General features: G+C 50.4%; 8 protein-coding genes across 8 annotated transcripts; 2 read left to right on the top strand and 6 right to left on the bottom strand.

Moving 5' to 3' along the window:
• Positions 1 to 207: 207 nt before the first annotated feature.
• On the bottom strand, positions 208 to 4,064 carry BU24DRAFT_385842 (protein HIR1). Its single transcript, XM_033524890.1, has 5 exons — positions 3,916 to 4,064; positions 3,747 to 3,821; positions 3,449 to 3,667; positions 684 to 3,398; positions 208 to 627 (listed from the first exon to the last, which is right to left on the bottom strand). Exons 1-5 carry the CDS (start codon positions 3,950 to 3,952, stop codon positions 521 to 523), a joined length of 3,153 nt encoding a protein of 1,050 aa, XP_033387376.1. The 5' UTR covers positions 3,953 to 4,064; the 3' UTR covers positions 208 to 520.
• A 169-nt stretch (positions 4,065 to 4,233) lies between these two features.
• Positions 4,234 to 5,674, bottom strand: BU24DRAFT_418627 (uncharacterized protein). The gene is made up of 2 exons (XM_033527024.1): positions 5,567 to 5,674; positions 4,234 to 5,458 (listed from the first exon to the last, which is right to left on the bottom strand). Exons 1-2 carry the CDS (start codon positions 5,588 to 5,590, stop codon positions 4,568 to 4,570), a joined length of 915 nt encoding a protein of 304 aa, XP_033387375.1. The 5' UTR covers positions 5,591 to 5,674; the 3' UTR covers positions 4,234 to 4,567.
• Positions 5,675 to 6,330: 656 nt separating this feature from the next.
• Positions 6,331 to 8,031, bottom strand: BU24DRAFT_111024 (PAP2-domain-containing protein). The gene is made up of 3 exons (XM_033520792.1): positions 7,827 to 8,031; positions 7,153 to 7,667; positions 6,331 to 7,099 (listed from the first exon to the last, which is right to left on the bottom strand). Exons 1-3 carry the CDS (start codon positions 7,901 to 7,903, stop codon positions 6,456 to 6,458), a joined length of 1,236 nt encoding a protein of 411 aa, XP_033387374.1. The 5' UTR covers positions 7,904 to 8,031; the 3' UTR covers positions 6,331 to 6,455.
• A 1,332-nt stretch (positions 8,032 to 9,363) lies between these two features.
• Positions 9,364 to 10,483, top strand: BU24DRAFT_418625 (uncharacterized protein). Its single transcript, XM_033527023.1, has one exon. It carries the CDS (start codon positions 9,492 to 9,494, stop codon positions 10,206 to 10,208), a length of 717 nt encoding a protein of 238 aa, XP_033387373.1. The 5' UTR covers positions 9,364 to 9,491; the 3' UTR covers positions 10,209 to 10,483.
• Positions 10,434 to 12,796, bottom strand: BU24DRAFT_489077 (ARM repeat-containing protein). The gene is made up of 3 exons (XM_033533601.1): positions 12,370 to 12,796; positions 11,955 to 12,312; positions 10,434 to 11,902 (listed from the first exon to the last, which is right to left on the bottom strand). Exons 1-3 carry the CDS (start codon positions 12,752 to 12,754, stop codon positions 10,504 to 10,506), a joined length of 2,142 nt encoding a protein of 713 aa, XP_033387372.1. The 5' UTR covers positions 12,755 to 12,796; the 3' UTR covers positions 10,434 to 10,503.
• A 2,181-nt stretch (positions 12,797 to 14,977) lies between these two features.
• Positions 14,978 to 15,708, top strand: BU24DRAFT_489076 (uncharacterized protein; the record flags this gene model as incomplete). The annotated part of the gene is made up of 3 exons (XM_033533600.1): positions 14,978 to 15,018; positions 15,078 to 15,270; positions 15,412 to 15,708. 3 exons carry the CDS (start codon positions 14,978 to 14,980, stop codon positions 15,706 to 15,708), a joined length of 531 nt encoding a protein of 176 aa, XP_033387371.1.
• A 1,203-nt stretch (positions 15,709 to 16,911) lies between these two features.
• Positions 16,912 to 17,219, bottom strand: BU24DRAFT_110997 (uncharacterized protein). The gene has a single exon (XM_033520791.1). It carries the CDS (start codon positions 17,116 to 17,118, stop codon positions 16,963 to 16,965), a length of 156 nt encoding a protein of 51 aa, XP_033387370.1. The 5' UTR covers positions 17,119 to 17,219; the 3' UTR covers positions 16,912 to 16,962.
• A 719-nt stretch (positions 17,220 to 17,938) lies between these two features.
• Positions 17,939 to 19,921, bottom strand: BU24DRAFT_447621 (uncharacterized protein). The gene is made up of 4 exons (XM_033530835.1): positions 19,610 to 19,921; positions 19,519 to 19,536; positions 18,912 to 19,461; positions 17,939 to 18,856 (listed from the first exon to the last, which is right to left on the bottom strand). Exons 1-4 carry the CDS (start codon positions 19,658 to 19,660, stop codon positions 18,120 to 18,122), a joined length of 1,356 nt encoding a protein of 451 aa, XP_033387369.1. The 5' UTR covers positions 19,661 to 19,921; the 3' UTR covers positions 17,939 to 18,119.
• Positions 19,922 to 20,417: the final 496 nt, after the last annotated feature.

Raw genomic sequence — 20,417 nt, 5'->3', positions numbered from 1 at the left:
AATCCACAAACTCCTTCTTACCTAGGTGGTAGATACACAGTAGAGGGGGGACATCGGCCCATGATTTCCGCGGCAATGAGCCACAAAAGATCCTATATCGAGCAGTCCACGAATGCCAACAAAGACAAGAGAATTGCTTTGAGTTCGATCCTCAAACAAAGGTGATGGAAGCCAAACAAAGGAAAACACAACCTCTTCTGTAAATATGGATTTTGATATTCACGCCCGTAGTGCTATCTACGTTCACCAAGACGTATTGTTACCCACAGAACACCATATAATCTACACAGGATATGGAAAGGCAGTCAGTCCCTGACTTAAAAGCACACAAGAAATTCCCTTTTGTTCCCCTCCAATGACGATCGATTAATGGATCCCCCGTTTCCCATAGCCTTTCCTTCCCACAACGCCGACAGAACGCCAATGAGCGCCATGCTTTCCTAATCAAAAGTTGGAGAAGGAGAAGAGAAAGTGGTAGACCCCAAAGAACAAAGTAAGAAAAGGAGGAGGGGTATTGGTTTTACATGTCGGTGATCATTGCCTGTTCATCGCGGGTGTCCTTGTTGTTCACGATGCCAAGTAGGCGTGCGTATGGTACTGTTATGCGCTGGAGATCACGATGTTTACCTGTCGTTTGTGTTAGCTCATGTTGAATAGATGGCGGTAAAGACAGCGAAACTTACCCAGTATTAGTATAACCTCCTTGAGAAGGTCTTCCCTCTTCCATCCACAGATTATCTCCTCCTCCTTTGCCTCATTCGTATCCTCGTTCTCTTCGTCCTCGGCGAAGAGATCGCCAGTGAGGCTTCGAAGGAGTTCCTCAATCTTCCCTTTGAGTCCTTCCGCTCCAATACGCTTGACATACATGGATAGGTAGATCTTGAACTCCTCTCTGGCGCCCAATGCTCTCGCTGCGGCGAGTCGGTTTTCCAAATGGGCCACCGACACGCAAGCCTCGAAGCTCTCATAGCCTTCTGCGGAAATGAGAGCCTTGATGAGTCGCTGCAGATAGAAGGCTCGGCCCTGCAGGAGGAATTGATTCGTTGTGTTGCGCTCCAACATGGGAATGATGCCGGCGGATACGTTCTCGATCGAAACTTTGTCGTTCGATTCCTTCGCCGGCTCCTTGTCGTTGGACGATTTGATGTTGCCGACAGACGAATCGGTGGTGTTCCAGTATTGACTCCCAACAGCCCACCAGGGTTCTGATAATCTCTGCCATACGAACATAGTGGGACTATATGAGTATCCATCACCGTTGGACAATGCGACGATTATCCGACCTTCTGTGTTTAGGCGGGCGAAGATGATGCCAGGCGATCGAGTCACATGCGGTCCTTGGGTGTAGACTGCGATATCCAACACGGGAGCGAGTGAGATGGGTGGATGCGGCGCTGAAAGAGTCTTTAGGTTCCAGACATAGCACATGCCCACTGCTGTTATGCACATCAGCCACCATCCTCGGCAGTCCATGATAACAGGTTGTGCCTCCATGATCATGGCGTTGAGTAACCGGCGACCAGCTGGTGTCCAGACGTAGACCGCGCCATCCTCACAGGCCGCAGCGAAGAAGTTGGGATTTCCTGTAACGAGAAGAACGGCCTTAGGGAGGAAGTCTTGCCAGAGCGATTGCCCTTTCTTGGTGCAATTTATCCTTGCTGGGTCGTGATCTATAGATCGTCCTGTTCGAGATGGTCCTGTGGCATTCCTGGCCTCTAACAACACAGTGTCTGCGTTATCTCCTTTACCCGCACCTGGAGCGTCAGAGGAGGGCGCAGGATCGCTACCGTCCATTGTTCGAACAATGACGCTCCGGACCTTCGGTATAGCTAAACGGACTTGGCTAATGCTTAATGAAGGATTGACAATTGCAGGACGGAGGACTTTAGACACCTCAGCCTCTGCTTTCGGCGCAGCTGCCGCGGGTGGGATAAGTCCGTTCTCTCCATTCATAACAATCGCAGCTCCCCCATTCTTTGCCGATGCCTCGAGTCGTCTTTGAACCTGGCGATCCTCATCACCTTCGATTTCTGCATATTTTCTCTTGTTCCCGATAAGCATCGATGCTAGGCCCCCCTTAGGATACCCATCATACGGCTTCGAGAGATCTAAAATGTTGTGTGGATTATCACTTCGTGCACCACCCACAGCAGTTGCAGAAACGAGCTGTGTCTGGGGAAGAGATGATTCGCCGATACCTGATGCGGAAGAAACAAGCATTGGAGCTATGCGCTTTCTGCCATCCTTAGTGACAGTGACTCGCTGTTTCAACTTCTCGACTCGTTGGTCGACTGGCGGCTCAGCCGGGGCTGTAGGTTGTGGAGTCGGGGCGGCTGTAGCGGCGGCGGACCCATTTGTGAGCGCCGGTGTTGTGCCATTGGTACCGTTCGTTCCATTGAGTGTAGGTGCAGGTTGAACAGCACCGCCATCGCCCATGAGGGCTCCCATTCTACCCTGTACACCTTTGAGTTCGCCTGCCTTGCTGCTTTCCTCGAGGAGTAATGCATCAGTGCCCTCCACAATGCCAACTCTCCTTCCCGCTCCAAATTTGGACAGCGACTTTTCGTTCTCCGCAAGAGATGCCGGATAGCCCAACTCACCCGGCTCAAACATCATGCACATGATACTTCCATCCAAGCTCGTAATGTACAGTGTCTCTCCGTTGGGGGCCCAGGCCAGATCAGATATCGACTTCATCGCCAGCTCCTGGGTGACGGTGAGCGGTCGTGGCAAGTGCGTGATCCAGATACTGAGCGTTTTATCCTGGCCAGCGCATGCCACCACAGTCATCGAAGCCTGCAAAGAGTTCCCCTGAGCGTCCACCGTGTTGGGGCCTGGAGGATCTTTGTGGAACATCCTTGGCGAGAACGCACATACTTCCACCGGACCTTCGTGTCCGATCAAATTGATGTCGCCATCCCATGTTCCACGCCATACAATTGCAACAGAGCTGACCGGTCCATTCGTAGCGTTTGCGGCGGCTATATGCGCTCCATCGGGCGACCAAGAACATCGGCGGAAATAGGTGGTAAGTGGGGAGGCTTGGAATGGCTTCGTGATCGTGTGCTCAAGCATAAAGTTGTTGACTTGATCTTGTGAGGTAGCATTTGGGGGCGGTGATGTGAATCGGTAAATCTTGATGGTTCGATCATCGCTTGCGGTTGCAAAGTACTTGTTCGCGGGATCGAAAGTAATTCCCTTGACGTGACTCTGGTGATTAGAAAGCGTCTTCAACTTTTCGAATGTGTGTCCCGACCAAACCACAATTTTTGAATCCAACCCGACCGAGATCAATACCGAGGAGTCGTGTGACCAGCCGAGATCCTGGACATCGTTGTCGTGACCGATAAGACGACGGAGCACTCGCCAGTTCTCAACCGGAGGCGGTTCGTTCGATCCTATATTTCATTAGTAGATGCTCACAACCTTCACGCTTATTCTTTCCTACCGAATGTAGACACATGTGTCGGCGCATGGGGGTCCAGCGCATAGACACACACTATCTTGTCGTCCGCGCCGGACGCCAGGTATTTCCCATTTGGCGAGAATCGAACAGCGTGAATGGTACCCGAGTGGTGGCTGATCGCAGCTAATTGTTTCGGTTTCGTGTACTCGGGGTTACTCGAATTCAGGATCGCCTCGGTGGACCATATTCGTACGTAGCCATCTGTGACGATTGTGTTAGTGGAGAGGTATTGCGGGCGAGCGCATCGTGGATGGAGCTGCGGAGAGTTGGGGAAACGAACCTCCGGCGGCAGTTACGAGACGCGATCCATCTGGAGAAACGTGACAGCTGTATACTTCGAAATCCTTGAGATCACCTATGCGCGTGAGGAAGATAATGTTAGCGCGCGAATTGATATTCGACGTGCGTTGGGGTTACGCCGCCTGTGATGCGTCGGGGGAGGTCCCTACCAGGATGCGTTAACCACTGCGGCTTGACAAGATGCATTGTCTCTAGATGTGGTTAGAATTTGGGATCATGCTACGGCGCAACCATGCGAGGGAGGGAAAGGAGGAAAGGGTACTGAGTGATGGGGTAGAACGCGGAGCTGCAAGTTGTCTGCGGGATCGCGACGACCTGTCTGGCGCGAGTTTGAGGCTAACTGGGACTTGGCAAGCATGCAGGGGTCACCTCATAGCATAGCTACCTAGGTATTGTGTGGTGGAGCTACGGTGATCACTTATTGGCAACTGACTATTTTATATATGGATTTTACTTCATAACAATCATGAAAATCTAATAATTATTGTGGTTATACAGTTGATCTGATCTCTATGTGTGTCCTCATACTGCACCAGGTCCTTCGACAACCTTATGGTTGGTGATCGCAGCTATGTTGCGCAGCATCTCCGGGCGGAGGCTAATCGTCTGGATATAGCCCGCATAACCAGCACCTTTTCGGCTATAATACACGTCCTCCACGTCGCGGTGTCGATGAGATGTATGGTGTTCTCAGCAATAGAGCCATCGATTCCTTGGAGCAAGTTGTATGGATATTGCATCCTGCGTGTTCGTCGAATAAAATCTTTCTCGAGCGCTCTCGATGCTACATCCCTAGACGATTCATCGCGCAATCTTCTTTCTCTTCTTAAAGAACACGGCCGGAGCTGGAGCGTCTTCTTCCTTTTTCACAGCAGCAGCCGATGCCTCTGCCTCCTCCTGTGTGGGTATATTCGCCAACGAGCTCCCCTCCCCTCCCTCTTGCTTCAGGTCGCCCGCTTCGCCATCCTCTTGCTTGACTCCTGATTCAGAATCTATCGCTGGCGCACCAGATACGTCCTGTTCGCTCTTGACATCGGGATCTTCCTTGACAGCCGGCTTCTTGCCTTTCCCAAACAGCGCGTCGATATCATCGTCCGCACTCCCATGCTTGCCTGGGAAACTCTTGAACGTCTTCCCCCACCCCTTCTGCTTCGTGATCAACTCCCCCGCGGCCTGCGCCTCGAGCTCCGCCTCATCCAGCTTCCTCTTGTGCACCCCCTTGTTCAGAGGCTTCTCCTCCTCCCCTATCACCTTCTCACTCACGACCTGCCACTCCCCCGCGAGCGCCAACTCCCCGCGCATGCTCTCCGGCACCGCTACCCCCATCGCCGCAAGCTGGCTAATCTGCTTCTTCCTATCCTCCATCGTAGCTTGCTTCGCGTCCCTCGAGAACGTCGGTTTCGCTCCGACCCTTGTGTCGTTGCCCGGCGCACTCGCACTCGCACTTGAACTCGCAGCCCCTTCCTTCGAAGAGCTCGCACCGCCAGACCCACCACCAGCCACGATCCCATTCAGCCTCGCGACCTCGTCCTTCGCGCGCTGCTGCTTCCGCTTCTCGGCCTCCTGGTCGCGGTGCAGGCCCCTCAGCGACCGCTGGATGTTGCCCTGGTGCCGGCCCGTCGCATCGTGCTGGTTGCGGTCGAACTTCGTGTCGCGGACGTAGATGGAGCAGAACTTGCACCAGTATTTTGGCTGTAGGCACCCTTTTCGTCAGTATAGTTCTTTTCTTCTTGCTTTTTCGACTTTGAACTCGCGGAGGAATGATGAGAGGGGAAGAGGAAGGGAGGGGTTTGAACGTACTGTGGACTTCCAATACTCCGCCATGGTGCTTTCGTCCGGAGAGGTCAAAGAGTGGCTTTGGTTGAAGGAGGGAGGGTTTGGGGTTACGGGATCGAGGATGGGGAAAATGTTGCTTAGTCAAGGTCGATAGCCTTGTCGTTCGATTGACGATGATGAGGAGGCGCACGGCCCAGGGGACTGGATTCTGTGGGGAAGGTCGGACGCACGTGCTAATATTAGATACCTATATCATTAGATACCTGCAAGGAAGGTTGATTGTTCACCGAGGTATTAATGCTTGATTGATACAGTTTGTATTTATTTATAATAAGAAAATTGAATTCCTTAGATCTGAACGACTTGCTGGCTTTTCGAGACAATGTTCCTGAGCGTAGTGTAGTACTCGTAGATTCAGACGGAAGTGAGATATACTTCACAGCATGGAAGTAAGTGAACCGTTTTGCTCTTCCCAGAAGAGCATACATTATAATTAATTGATTGAAATCACCGCCTAGACATTGTATGCGCATATCAATGTAAATTAATAAATGGACAAGGCAAGAAACATGCTTGAAGGAATGGGTTTATTCGCTTTCGGCGGTTGCCATACTAATTTTTACAGACTATGAGACTATACATTTTCTTAGAACACCTGTATGAAGTTTGAGCGTAATGGGCACTCAATGTGCCAGCTCTGGTGAGTTCCAAAATATTGTAGCAGAAAACGCGACCACTCGTCCCCCATTGAACGACGCGTGCGCGGTAATACCATGAAGTATTTCCTGATCTAGATGCCAAATGAAGAACCCCTCCGTAACACCACCACCATGTATGTGCCGACCGAACTCTGAATTATTAAACGCCAATATTCATGTTGATTATGTCCAATTATAGGTATAAGTATACACCATTAGACGGCATTGCTGCTATTTATCCTCGCCTCGTCGGAATGTCGTTCAGACATATTTGCGCCGTTCTGTGGCACTGATGAGGCGATCGCAGGTTCGCCGGTGTACGACGTTTGTTGGGCATCGCCATCGTGCTTGTGGCTCCAGCCTTCGGTACCGACGTAGGAACCCACGCCGACGCCAATTCCGAATGCGCGCTCGTAGCTTCTGGGACCCCACGACCAACCGGCGCCGCGCGTAACGGGGAGGTGATACCACCTGAAGCTGAACCAGGCGGTGGTGATGCCAATCAAGCTGCCAAAGAGCATGTCGAAGCCGTGGTGGCGGAAATCAGTGAATCGCGTGCTAACGACGTAGATGGCCGAAGCGATGGGTACGAGGATGAGGACGAGAGTGTACACTGGCGGAGCAGCGGCTTGGTATCGGATTGGAACGATCTGATCGTCGGGGTACGCTCGGGAGAGGACGCTTGAGTCGGTGGGAGACTTGGAGTGGAGCGGGAGAATGTTGTGACGGAGGTTTGAAGGTGTTACCGCGGAGGTGTGTGCAGGGTTCGTGCTGAATGGCCTTGGGGGAAGGAAGGGGATTGCAACTGCGAACTTGGATGCGAGAAACAGTGTCAAGTAGAGAAGCCCGGCCCACGAAACTGCAATTTGCGATTAGCCTACAGTATATTTCAGAATCAATAGCAATACTTACAGCTCGAGTGGCCACTAGGGAACGACTTGAATCCATCCTGAAGGATGTCATCGTCTGGCTGGGTGCAAATGACCGAGGTGACGAGGATCCAATCCGGGTTGAAACTCTCTCCAGCGGTGCTGATGCGAGCTTGATCGAGAAGGCCAAGATCTGGCTTGCAACGAGATAACAGATCAGGGCGTGGCTTTCCAAACAAGAGCTTCATTCCCTGAGTGATCATAAATGCTGTCGCAAGGGAAAGCGCGAGACCCATCCATCCTGTGTTCAGCTCCCAAATCTTTCGTTTCCAGATGAGAGACTTAGGAGTTCCTCTACTCGCAGTTGGTCCGGGGACGAAAACAAGGCAAACAATAAAGATGATTACTGCAGGAGCAACAAGTGAGATAACAACCAGCAACCACGTTGGGATGACCTCCGACGTTTGATAGGGGAACGATATGGAGAGATCAACAAGCGAGAATGGTCGATGGTAGGGAGTCAGGAATTCCCAACCACCTCCTACAGCTGCAATTGCACTATTAGAGAGTCAGTAAAGGATTCGACGATAATTTCGACAGTGTTTTCGAGAAAGATATCGCTGCCATGGCGCATAGAGCATTACAGGTGAGTTTGCGCGTGCGCGCACACGCCATGACAGTTTCAGCTTTTGAATTATGCTGACAAGCAATACTCACATTATCACGATCCAGTCGAAGATGTACGATAATAGTAGCCGCTTCGACGGCAACGAATTCATATTAAGTGATCTCATCGTTGATGTGAGAAGATGAGGTTGCGGGAAGAGCGAAAACTGGCCAGAGTTTCGGTGGGTCGATCCAGAGGAGATGGAGAGGGTGGACCGGAGTTTTGTGTAATTTTAGAGGCTATGAGAGACACGGCGGGCGCATGAGAAAGTGTTGTGCGAAGAGCTGAAGGCCGAAACAGTCCAAGATGTGAAATGGGAGGAGGTCCGACCCTGATCCGCACGTCACCGGGGGATTATAATTGGCGACTAGTACCTAACCGGCTATGAGAAGAGGGAGGAGGAGGGATGGATGTAGAATTGTACGCGGAATGGATGGAACAAAGAAAAGAGAGAGTAAAAGAACAAACAACAATGGGGAGAGAGACAGGTTGTTAACGGTAATTAGGGGAGGAAAAGGAAATGGGGAAATGGGGCAATGGGGGAGATGATTGTTTAGTGTGAAAAGGCGCTGGCACGCTGGTTACAGCGAAGGTCAGCACGATGCTTAAGCGCCTCAGGGTATGGGTATGTCTCTGCTACGCCTCCCTAAAGGATTGCCCGATATGTATTGAGTTGTTGTAGTAGTGGTAATACCTGTAAGTACAGTGTAAAGTTTCGTTAGTTGATGAGGTGAAATTAGATCCCTTACGAGTATCGACGACAGCAAAGCGCAAAGAGTGTAGTAGACTGATGAGAGGAGAAGTATTGTAATTATTGTGAAGGGTGAAAAAGGCACGCGACTGTCGACTCTCCACCCCCCAGGGCTTAATTCTGTGACGTTTCCAATGGGCTGTGTAGACTTGGCTCGACGGACTGCGTCACTTGGCGACCTCATCCTTCGACTTATTTCGACTTATTCTATTTAATTAGGTCTAAGCTATTACCCCCCCTTAGCCCAAGTAGGACGACGACGACGACCTGTTCAATAAACCATCCACTAAGAAGGAGGGCTGATCGTAGGCGCTGCACGGAGATGATGACGCGCTGTGTGTATGAGAGAGCCTTTTAGCCCCCGATCTGCTCGACAGGCGACATTCTCTAACTGCAGCGATCTGGACGAATGTAATGTCCGAAATAGCGGGACTAATAAGAAGTCGTTAGGCAGTTTGCCCTAACTCTAAATGATCATCACGAGAACGTCTTCTTACGGACTCTACGTAGGATTGCCATGGCCACATTGTATCGTAGACAAGCTTTCGGCTCCTGGAAGTTCGCGATACCCGAAGCGGCGAGGTACTCAAACACACTACTAAATTCTACATACAATGGCACTTCTTTCCTCACGTCTAAACATCCTGTAGACTACATAGAATTATAGTTGACAAATACATACATTGTGCAGTTCACACATGTCTACCTACGTAACGCCTCAGATGGATGTTGTAATCGTACTCGTACTGGCGTTACCGATAAGGTTTAGCGCGGCTCTCAGATCTGCTGCGTACCATTATGACCAAATGCTCCGCCATCAAAATAATATTTTGAGTCCACACTAGCAAAATCCAACGATTCAACCACCCAGAACAGCTATACAGTCAGAATAATTACATTCTCCCACTCAAACAATTCCAAATTCTCACAAAAGGAATATCTAAAGAGAAGGGAGAAAGAAGCAATGGCGACCGGCACCACAGGAACCCTCCCCGCACCCACCATCGACCTCCTCCTCAACCTCATCGACACCCGGCCCAACTCCATCCTGGCCTCGCTATCCCAGCACCCACAACTCGCCTCCGCCTCCGACGCGCACGGCTACTCCCTCGTCCACGCGGCTGTGTCCTACAACCAGCTCCCCGTCCTGCGCGAACTCGTCCAAAAATATAACGTCGACGTCGACAAGCTAGACGAAGATGGCGAGACCCCGCTGTTCGCCGCAGAGCTAGCCAGCGTGGCGCGCACGCTCGTCGAGGAGTTCGGCGCAGACTGGAGGGTTAGGAACATCGAGGGCAAGACTGCGGAGGAGAAGATCGCAGAAGAGGAGGGCGAGGCACATGAGGTGTATCTATATCTGAGGTCTCTGCGGGACGGTGGCCAGTCTGCGAATGGCGGTGGTGCTGAGGGTGCGGCCAACCTGGCGCAGTTAGAGACCGCGGGCGTTCATCCTCCGCCTCCGCTGCCAGATGGTGTCAAGATTAACGTGGGTACCATGGAGGAAGATGCCGTGGGCGACGCTCCCGATCCAGAGCTCAGGCGGCGCATAGAGGAGTTGGCGGCTCGCGAGGACTTTCAGACGGAAGAGGTGCAGCAGCAATTGAGGGAGCTTGTCACAGAAGTGGTCTCGGGGATAGGTTCCGAACAGTCTGAGCGCAGTGTGAGAAGGAGAGTGGATTAGAAAAGAATGAAGGCATGAAATTGGCGTCCTCCGCTGCGATGGAGGGGCGGATGAAATGTTTCGCACGAGCGCGGGGCAACAGAAACGAAGAAAAGAAAATTATGAGAACTTTATACCCTGGATGGTCATTTAGATGGATGCAGTGTAGGAATAGAGACGATTCCATATCGAAATATGCACGTTGGATATATCAAAAGTAGTTTTACAATAGAGATCAAAAATCTCCCATGGCATGGTATTTACATGCACACTTCAAATTTCGCTATATGCAATAAAACATTTATAAAACATGCCTCTAAAGCTTTTGGAGCAGGATCCTTGCGCCAGCGTTTCCTTTGCCCTGCGCCTTGTCTCCCTTCTTCTTCGTCTTACTCGACTCGGTGGTCGCTGCTGCAGCCTCCAATGCCTTTTTGTCCTTCTTCAACGCCTTCAACACCTCATCCTTCCTCTCGAACTGCTCGGCCTCCACCAGCGCAACAATGACAAAAGAGCCTTGTCCAGTTGCCCAGCTGATAACATCGGATTTGATGTGATCCCAGAACATATCTGCGTATCCAATGGCAGGCTCGACAGGCACGACCTTCTTCAGTTCGGGATCGAACTTCCCGCCGTGCACCAGAGTCTTAAGCATATTTACGCCATAGGACGCAATAGTCGGCTCATCCAGAATTTGTTGAGAGAGTTCAGCCACTTGGGACAGGGCCTCCTTTCGCTTCTGGGCCTCGACGCCAGGCGCGCCTACGAGAACCTCTCCAAGCATCTGTAGTCCATTGCGGGAAGAAGTGAAATCACCTGCGCGAGCCGCAATCGATGAGAGTAATTGAGGCTCGATAGACTTCGCAACTTCCTGGAGCCTGGTGTTAGGATCCTTCTTCGATGTCGAGGATCGGATGGCGTAGATCTCCGCGAGGCGCTCGCGTGTCGTTTCGTCAATAAGCCATTTCGCATCAGCTGCGAAGGGATAAAGTAGGACTACTCGGGCGCGAGCGTCGCTGCTGAGGGCCAAGACCTTCTCAGAGAGCGTCTCATTGCTTGGAAGAAGCTCGCCAAAGATGGATTTAGATGTCAACTTGGTATCATCCACGACCGCCAAAGCTGCTAGAAGAACGTAGTGGGCATTAGCATCGAATGCCATCATCTCTACGGTATCCTTATAAGGCCTGAGGAACAGTTTGCGATCTTTGGCGGAACCATGAGCGAGTGCAAGAGAGACAAGTCGTGAGCCAGATTTGGTAAAGGCAAGGTTCTTCAATAGATCGACGTTATCCGCCTCCTCGCCCTCCTTAATTGTAGCGTCAGGTCTGAGGTGCTCCAAGAAAGCATTGGCCTCGCTGCTACCTGGGGTGCATGCCAAAAAGTACTGTAACATTGCGTCGTGGAGCATCGTAAAGCCGGTGAGCTTCTTCTGTATGATTTGATTGATCTGAATCTCAAGGTATTCCATGATAGGCTTGCGTTTCTCAGGTGATGCCTCAAGGATCGCTGCAAGATCGGCTGTATCAGGACCATCGGCCTGGATTGCCTTGATTGCAAATTCGGGGCCGTACCATTCGCGGAGAAGCCTTCGTTTCTGTTCCGGTGTCGCTACCTGTCTGTAGGTATCATCAAGGATCCATGCAGCCTCTGGGTGGTTCATTAAACGTCGAACGTGGCCATAGAGTTCGGAAACGATCAGATCTCGAACTTCAGGGTCTCTGTAGTAGTGTTAAATTGACAAAATAGTCCCATGCGCATAGAGCGACGTACCCTTTCTCCAATAGTTTAGCAATCAGAAACTTGGAATATTTGCCTTCAGCCAACGGCCTGAATTCTCCCTTCAGTTCGCGCGCAATGGACCTTCGCTGTTCGATGGTCGAGTACTTGATAGCACACTGAATCACTCTGACTGAATCGTGTCTGAAGACAAGGTCTTTGACTCTTCCCGTTACCAGCTCAAACAACTGTGTCAAAAGCTGGTGTCTCTCTTCCTTCTTTACATGGGATTTCAGACGTAATTTCTCCCATAGCTCCTTTCCTTGCTCAATGATCTCGGCGTTGGCTTTTCCAGCTTTTCGCTCTTTGGCTAGAGCCTTTTGTTTCGCATGGGCTTCGCGAGAGGTGGTGGCTGTAACTAGTGGTTAGAGACATTATAAGGGGTTTCCAAATCGATATCATAACATACTATTCATGGCAGCCGAGGCAGACTTCCAATCGCCGCCGTCCTTCGACCAATTCTTCTTGTCTTTGGCCTTCTTGTTATCTGTCTTCACAGGTCCACTCTCTGCATCCGGACTATCCATATCCACATCTTCAGAGTTGCCTGCTTCCGCCTCTTCGTTTGCAGCGAAACCGTAGAATCCATTCTGGTCCTCGCTGGTATCGGACTCAATGAGATCGTCGGAATCCTCCTCTACTTTCGATTTCTTAGAGGACTTCGGGCGAGCATCTTCTTGTTTCGCGGGACGTTTACTCGAAGAGCTGTCGGTCTTCGGCTTCTTGACCTTTGACTTTGCGTCCGAGCTTGTCGCAGACTTGCGCTTAATTCCAGGCATCTTGTCGTTTTTCATAAATGCGAAAATGGTTGCAATGCAACTCGAAAAAAAAGTTCCAAGCCCTAGGTAGTTTCAAAAAATTTCGGCGGGTCCCTACACCCCCGGTATTCGGAAAAGCTATTTTTCCTGCGGGAGCCTTCCTCTAATAGGGCCACTAAGAACATGAGAACTACTATCCCATCATACTGTGTATTACCATCGTCAAACCCTTCGCAGACAATTCATGTAATATCAATTGTCTGTATGGATATGCTAGCCGAGCATCGAGATAGCTAGACGAGCGTAGCTCCACCTCCGGCTTGAAGAGAAGGCTTTTGGCTTACTACACCAAAACCAAATGCTTCTCATGGTGGAGAGACCGTTCTTGCACCTCCACTCCTGAATCTAGACTTCATAATTGTGTACAGAGACAAGCTTTCATATCATTTATTCCATCCAGCTTCGTAGTGACACACTCTAGTGCTCCGATTGTGCCGTTTATCCCGTGCTAATATTATCAGATCATTCAGCACAACCAATACCGATCCGGCAGCCTTCAACCGTCAACGACCAACGTTGACGGAGGTAGGACAGGGACTTTGATCATCAAAAACTTGCCAATCTCCAGCTTCATGCATAGCGGAACTTTCCATAGCACCATAGGCGGTGTACCTACATACGATGTTGAAGCTACCAGAGACAAGTCCGTTGGAAATGTTCACAATTGGACGAGCAAACTCATCTATGCCCCAGCTAATCGTCATTGTACGGACCGACTTCTATAGACTACCATGTAAACATCATTCAATCACATTTCACACTGCCTCTTGATACCAATCTACAGGATAGAAAGCACACCAGCTTCCCCTGCAGCGTTATTGGGCCAAGTATGGCGAATGCAGATACCCATGGCTGAGACGCGTAAGTATCCCCTTAAATCGTCAAGTTATTTCGAAGCGCCAAACCCCAGTCTTCCCCGGATGATCCTCCTTTAACCCCTCTCCAATTCAATTTACGTCGGGTTAATTCTCCAAATGGCCCAATCTCAACCAATTGTGAACCATGCTCACTCGGCTAATAGCTTAAGTCGTTGCTTAATCCTACGTTACCCCAGGGCTCAAATAACATCATCATGGCGCGATTTGATGAGCCAGAGTTCTGGAAGTTGAGGATGAGGCTGGAGCTCTCGACCTCTATTATGGCTACCAGGACACCTCTAGATATGCAAAATTGTGAATATATGCTCGTCTGATCTATTCAACTATCGAACCTGCGTATCTTCTGATCACTGGGAGTTATTACGCCATTGAGGTCAATTTTGATGAAGCAATTGCCCGTTTGTAGATATGCATGAACAATATAGAGCCCTGTCTTGGGCTCTCCAGGCCTAGCATCGAATTTCACATGGGCAGCGATCACATCTACCACGATCCGAATATTCAAGTAGACTGATATCAATTCTACAACGAACCACCGGCAGTCATTTCCACGGCCAGAATGAGAAACCCAATCGAATGTAGCAACGGCAATTCTCCTTGCCGGAAATTTCATCCTACTGCTACTGGTCTTCGTGGGAGTATAGCGATCGGTCGAGCGCTACGTTGACGGCCAGTACTTTGTCCATGATATCTTGAGCTTAAACACACAGTCTTCTGGGACTTGGTATTCGCGTGGTGCCTATCCTGGGTCGCGCATTTCGTCAATTCTTCCACCCAGTCGGCTTAGGCCTCGTCCAGGTCCCTGTTCTAGATCACGACATCCTGAAACTGTTCCTGGTGATCTTCTTCTGCAAAGAGAGACATTCCTACCAGAACCCGGGGGTGCTAATTTGTACCACGGGGGACTCCAACTCAAACCAGGAATTCGAGCCGTTGCTGATGACCTCAGCTTGAAGAGCCTGGGTTTCCTGGCGCCTTCCTTTCATCTACTGATATTAGTTGTTGCTTCCGAATCAAAGTGTAGCCCGTTCGCCACCCACTGGTCACTCTACTTTCTTCCACTCGAGCGGCCGACTCCAATAACCTAATCTCGGTGAAGAGTTACGCGTTCACGACACTCTAGGTGCCTTGATGTGATCGAGGTACACAAAGAGAAGTCCGGATCAACGGTTGAGTAAACCGTGATTAATATATTCTAGTAGCACAACTAAAACGGCGAACGAGGGTCCTGAGTACGCGGAGTTGAATATATAAAGTCAGCTTCCCACATCTCAATCGACACCACCAAGCAGCAATCCGGATCACTTTGCAACAGTACAACATGAAGCTCTCCACTGCTCTCTATCTGCTCGGCCTCAGCGGGTAAGCTTCTCTCAACAGCCATGGTCTTGATCAGACACAATCACTGACTTATTTGATAGCCTTGTCGCTGGACAATGGGAAGAGGATCCAGATGATCTCCCAGAGGAGCCGGAACCTACTGCTCCAGTCCCTCCTAGGCCCACTGGTGGTCTTCCTCCTCGACCATCCGTCAGCGTGCCTGGAATTCCTTCTCTGCCTCCTAGGCCTACGGGTGGTATCCCTCCTCGTCCCTCCGGTAGCGGTCGTCCTCCGGTAAGTCACACATCAAACTCAGTCTCTAAACCTTGAATATGGAAAGATTGGTGACGAGAATGGACTACATCATCTTATTTCAGTCGTTTGATCAGGTAAATGGCCAATTGCTGTTGTACTTAACTAACTCTTGCACTCCAGGTCCCCAGCTTCTCGCTTCCAGGACCACCAACCGGTCTTCCCCCAATCCCCAGCGGAAGGCCTTCTTTCACCATCTCCGTCCGTCCTTCTGTTCGACCGACACCAACCCGCTCAGTCCGACCAGTTCCTACCGGTCGCCCCTCTGGCCGCCCCTCTGGTCCAGCCGTCCCCTCCGGCCGTCCGTCTGGTCGCCCAACTCGCTCCATCGGTCTCCCCCCAAGGCCCACTCCTACTGGCGATGGAGATGATGAGGACGATGATGACGATGAGGACTGGCCCTGGGGCCAGCAGCAGTAGATGGTTTAATCCATCTGCGCTCAAGTTGAAGGGCTACGGCGGGAACCGAATTCTATTCTAAGGTGCACATAATCATTCTGCATCAACCACAACCCGGAGAATGATCTAAGACTGAATTGCACAGTTTGTGAAGGATATGCTGGCTTTGTTCATCGGGTGAATATCAATTTGTTGGGCTTGGGTGGCAGCAGCAGACTCTTGTTTGTAGTAACTGAATTTTATGTTGATATTTTCAATCTACTGTCGTTATCAATTTGACGTTTGGTTTGTGCCTTGACTTCAGAATCCACGATCCATCTCGATTTCCATGTTTATATAATCCGGCCGAATTCATTAATACTCTAAACACCCTCGTCACACATCACATCTAGACTTGCCCCCACAAGACTGTGGTACCAGCCGCCGGTCACTAGCATTTACCCGCTCGCTAGCCCTTCAACCGATCGCCAGCCATGCATCACTTGGCTCTACATCTGCACCTCTTACATTGAAACCTTCGAGAATGCACCGGTGTGGGTCGTCGCTCTGGCTTCATCAGGCCGACGGTCAACGACTGCATCGCGATGATACAATGTGGCGTACGCACCACTCTCTCGCTCGGATGTGCGGAACACGGTGTGGAGAAGAAGAGTGTTTCAGCACATTCGACGTACATCAATTGTGACGACCCAAATAGCAATTTGCAATATTCATCAGTCGAATGACCTTCAGCGCTCCGGGGAAGAGTACGCGCAGCAATAGCCAAGCAACACAAGCATCGTTTCCACCGAGCCTGCTTCCAAACGCTTATACATACCATTGCGAAAGCCTCAACAGTATGTACGCTTGTACGACACCGTACATGCGTACCAGGCTGATGGAAATTCCAAGTTCTGGGCAGGTAGCTTGTTCATAGTTCCCTAAGCTTGACAACTGCCGATCATGTCTTGTTAGTGAGGTGCAGGACTACAACCACGGTACATAATGATTGTCAGAGGACGAAGTTGGGCAGGAGAGATTGTGGAAATAGTGTCGGCGGGCTCTGCTGGTAGATGTAGCTTATTACTCACTCTACTATAATGCAAGATCTGGCGATGAGTACTAAGGACGACCGTACGACCATAGTAAGCGGTAGGAGGAAAACCCAAAATGACCAACTTAGATATCAGTTTCGTTGAGACGTACATCTTCTGCAAGTGCTGCACGAACCTGCTTCATCTCGTCGAACAATGGACTTCATCACTTACCATCATATCTAATACCCGTAGAGGCCATTTAAACAATCATCACGTTTATAAGAATTAGATATATTCTTCTGAAACGGATATTCATAAATATAAGGGGAAACGGACGACGAGAAAGGTACCAAAACCAACCAATTGAAACTGAAAACATGCACAGAGACGTGACAGAAAGGACAACGGAATTCATATTAACACACTCGCTAAGGAGTCAAATGCGGTACCTGTTAGCTGGTTGTATGGACGAGAGTCTTGTCATTGGGACACAGATAGATTATTGTTTTGTTTTCCTTTCTTTGATGTGATGTGATGGTGACTTTGTAGAAGCACGGACGGTTCCCGTCAAGAGTCAATTGTTGGAACGAAACGTTTGAGACGTGCCTGGGAATGAATGGCGTGGTATGGCATGACGGGGAGCATGACGGGTGGTGATTGGTGGCGCAAATGAAGCATTACACAGGCACGCGCCAATGAGCTGTTAGCATTGGTACCAATTTGAATAACATTAGAAATGACCACATCTTTTGTCTCAATGTTCAAAGATTGGTTTGGTATCATTCAGATGAAATAAAATAAAAAATTGGGAAAGCCATGTTTCCAGGTGTTTGTACAAAATTCCACGCCAACTTTTTTCGAATCCTCCTTTTCCTCATCGCACGCGACAGGGTGGCTGATTATGCAAGGGAGAGAAAGGGAGATCGGATTCCAGACCAAGTCACTACGACTTTTTGATACCCAGACTGGCCAATATGATGACAACCATGCCAATAGTCAGAAACCAGTAATATAATAGAGACAGAAGAAGACTTCAATATGCAATGTGCCCAGTGATCCAAAGTTCGAGATCCCCATGTATATGCGACCAAAACTCCTAATGCAGTGGCAGCCAATTGCTCCCAACGAAGATGAAGCCTGCCCGATGAACAATCCTTGCGTCGAGATGCAATAAGAGGCCAATGAGAACGCCGATCATGATGATAATGATGATGATGCTGTAGATGAATGCGGTACAAAAGAGTAAGGAAAGATGCCGCGAATATTCGCGCCGCGTGCGCGTGTCGTGAAACCGGTCTCCCGCTGGGACTAACAACTCAGGTGGAAGGCTGCCCACAGAAGCATGCACGTACCTCTCACAGGCCGCGTGGAACTTGTAACTCGCTTCGAGGTTCGAAGTTTGGTTAGATACCTCACTTAAACCTGCTCGACAAAATGCGAAGTGCGTCCATTGGAGCTACTCGATGACCTTCGCTTCTTTTGCAGACGTTTGGACTGTCTTTTCTCACCAATAGCTAGCTTTTCGTCCTCAGGGCTAGGTGGCTCGCCGAATGTGCCTGGCCTCAGTATTTCGAATCCGGAGTTGACCTTGCGAATGACGTTGGAATCGCTGCGTGAAGGCTGAGAAGACCCTTTAGGTTGTGCCCGATCCTCCTCGTACTGGTGCTGTGGGCCACGGGGTTGATAAGACTCGGGCATATGGGTGGCCTGCGGTGCATACGTCTCCAGGAGAGGAATTGGTTGCCTCACCTGGTTGACGTACTCTTGTGGAAGGGCAGGAAGTGGAGGGAGCGGCGGAGATGGAGTCTTCTGCCGTGGTACAAAGTATTCGACACCGTTGGACGAGGAGATATCCTGCGGTAACCTAAAGTTGTCCGCTACACTCGCCCACTCTCCACTGTATCCAGGTCGGCGAACTCGTGGTGTTAGCTGCCCGGTTTCTGCAACGTGAGATAATCGATGGCTTTGAAGGAGCTCGAGATCGGAGCGAGGATCCGTAGGAACGGCGCGGTTGGCATTACGGGGCTGGATATGAGCTGCTTCGAATACTCGAGCGTCTTGCAAGTTCAGATAGTCCGACTCGTCACTGGTACGTCCACTCGACTTGCCTGAATTTGAGGACCCAGGTTTGGCTTTTGTAGGTTCGTAGCGGACTATTGAAAGGTCAGTCATAAGTTGTTGGAAGACTCAACGAGCCATCTCCCTTACCTGAGGAAGTGGAGGCATGATCAATTCCCTCCATAGCTTGCACCCATGAATTGCGTGCAGTATCGGAAGCAGGATTTCTAGAACTTGACGCGACGGATGCGACATGCGGACGCACACGTGAACCCTTTTGTGCATCGAAGACTGGTGAAGAAGTGCGGGAATCATTTGTTGGGATGCGCTCTGCTGAGACTGCGCGATCATAACCAGAGCTAGGGGCGCGCGAGCTATCTCGACTGGAAGAGCCGTGCACTGGCTTTGGTAACTCAAGTTGCGAGTTGTTGAGGCTACGCGGGAGACGGGTTTCAGTTATGGAGGAGCGACTGCTACCAACTGGTGTGTTGGACCTGGAGATCCAGACACCGTCTACTTCGATGCCGCTCTCTATAGCTCTGATACCGAAAGGGATATCGTTCTTGGTTTTGCTGACAACTGGTTGGGCTTCGAGCATTTCTGGGGTCTGCGGCTTCTTTCCCTTCTCGGGTTTGCTGTATTTGCGGACCCTGTAGTTATCGTATTGAAGCTTGATCAATCCAACTATGATTGTTATGACCTAAGGCTGCTAGTTAGTATGTTGGGGATCAAGCGGTACACAGATGGTGAATCTTACGATGCCACATGCTAACACCTGAATGAAGATACATATTAGCGATTGCTGGGTTTAAAATGCTGAACCGGGTATGAGTTGGCAGATCACTTACAAAGGTCATCTTTTGCCATAGCTCCCAATCGTTGAAAAAGACCTTGCCCATGGTTGTGGTGGCTGAGGATTAATGTTGAGGATTGTTGGCGTAGATTTCCTCGGGAACAGAAAAGAAGCTCGACGAGCCGGTGAGACGCACCGCGGAGCAGAGGCGCCCCCCGGGGGAAGCAGGTGGGTAGACGGGCCTGGCGGGACGGTACAGTTGCACAGAGGAGGTGAGGGCGACTCCAGGAGCCAACGGCAGTAGAAAGAGCACAGTGCGGGCAGGGTAGGCAGGTAGGTGACGGGTGGGTGGCGACTTGGGCGTGACCGACAAAGCGATGAGAAAATTGATTAAAATCGAGCAGCTGTCTGCACTGGGAACAAACGTGGGAGGAGGTAGACAGCGATTAATAGGCGCGTCGATATGTAGAATTAATTGCGTGGTTCACATGAACTCAACAATTGATTGATTGGCGGGGATCGGGTCGGTTCATCGATTGGTAGGTACGGAGTAGTGGTTGCCCAGTGTCTTGCCTCTTCTCTCTTGAATGGTAACGACCGGACAACAATGATTTGCACCAACTACCGTGGAGGTGGGTTCCAGGCAGGTGACTATTCGGGAATTGAACGATTGTGTTGTTCGTGGTGGCTGCAGTGATGTATGGTCCGAGGTTGAGGTTGAAGTTGAAGTTGAAGTTGAGATGGAAGTTCGTCAATTCGAAATCGAGGAAGCAGCGAACGGCACGGGAAGGTACGAGTGTTGGTAATAGGCAAGCTTCCTGATAGGATTTGTAGGACACGGTTGAACGACAGTTGGAGGAATG

Source organism: Aaosphaeria arxii (genome assembly GCF_010015735.1).
Source record: "Aaosphaeria arxii CBS 175.79 unplaced genomic scaffold BU24scaffold_2, whole genome shotgun sequence".
Classification (NCBI taxonomy): Eukaryota; Fungi; Ascomycota; class Dothideomycetes; order Pleosporales; genus Aaosphaeria; species Aaosphaeria arxii.
Note: the sequence above shows the minus strand (reverse complement) of the source record. Positions and strands in the feature narration are given on the sequence as shown.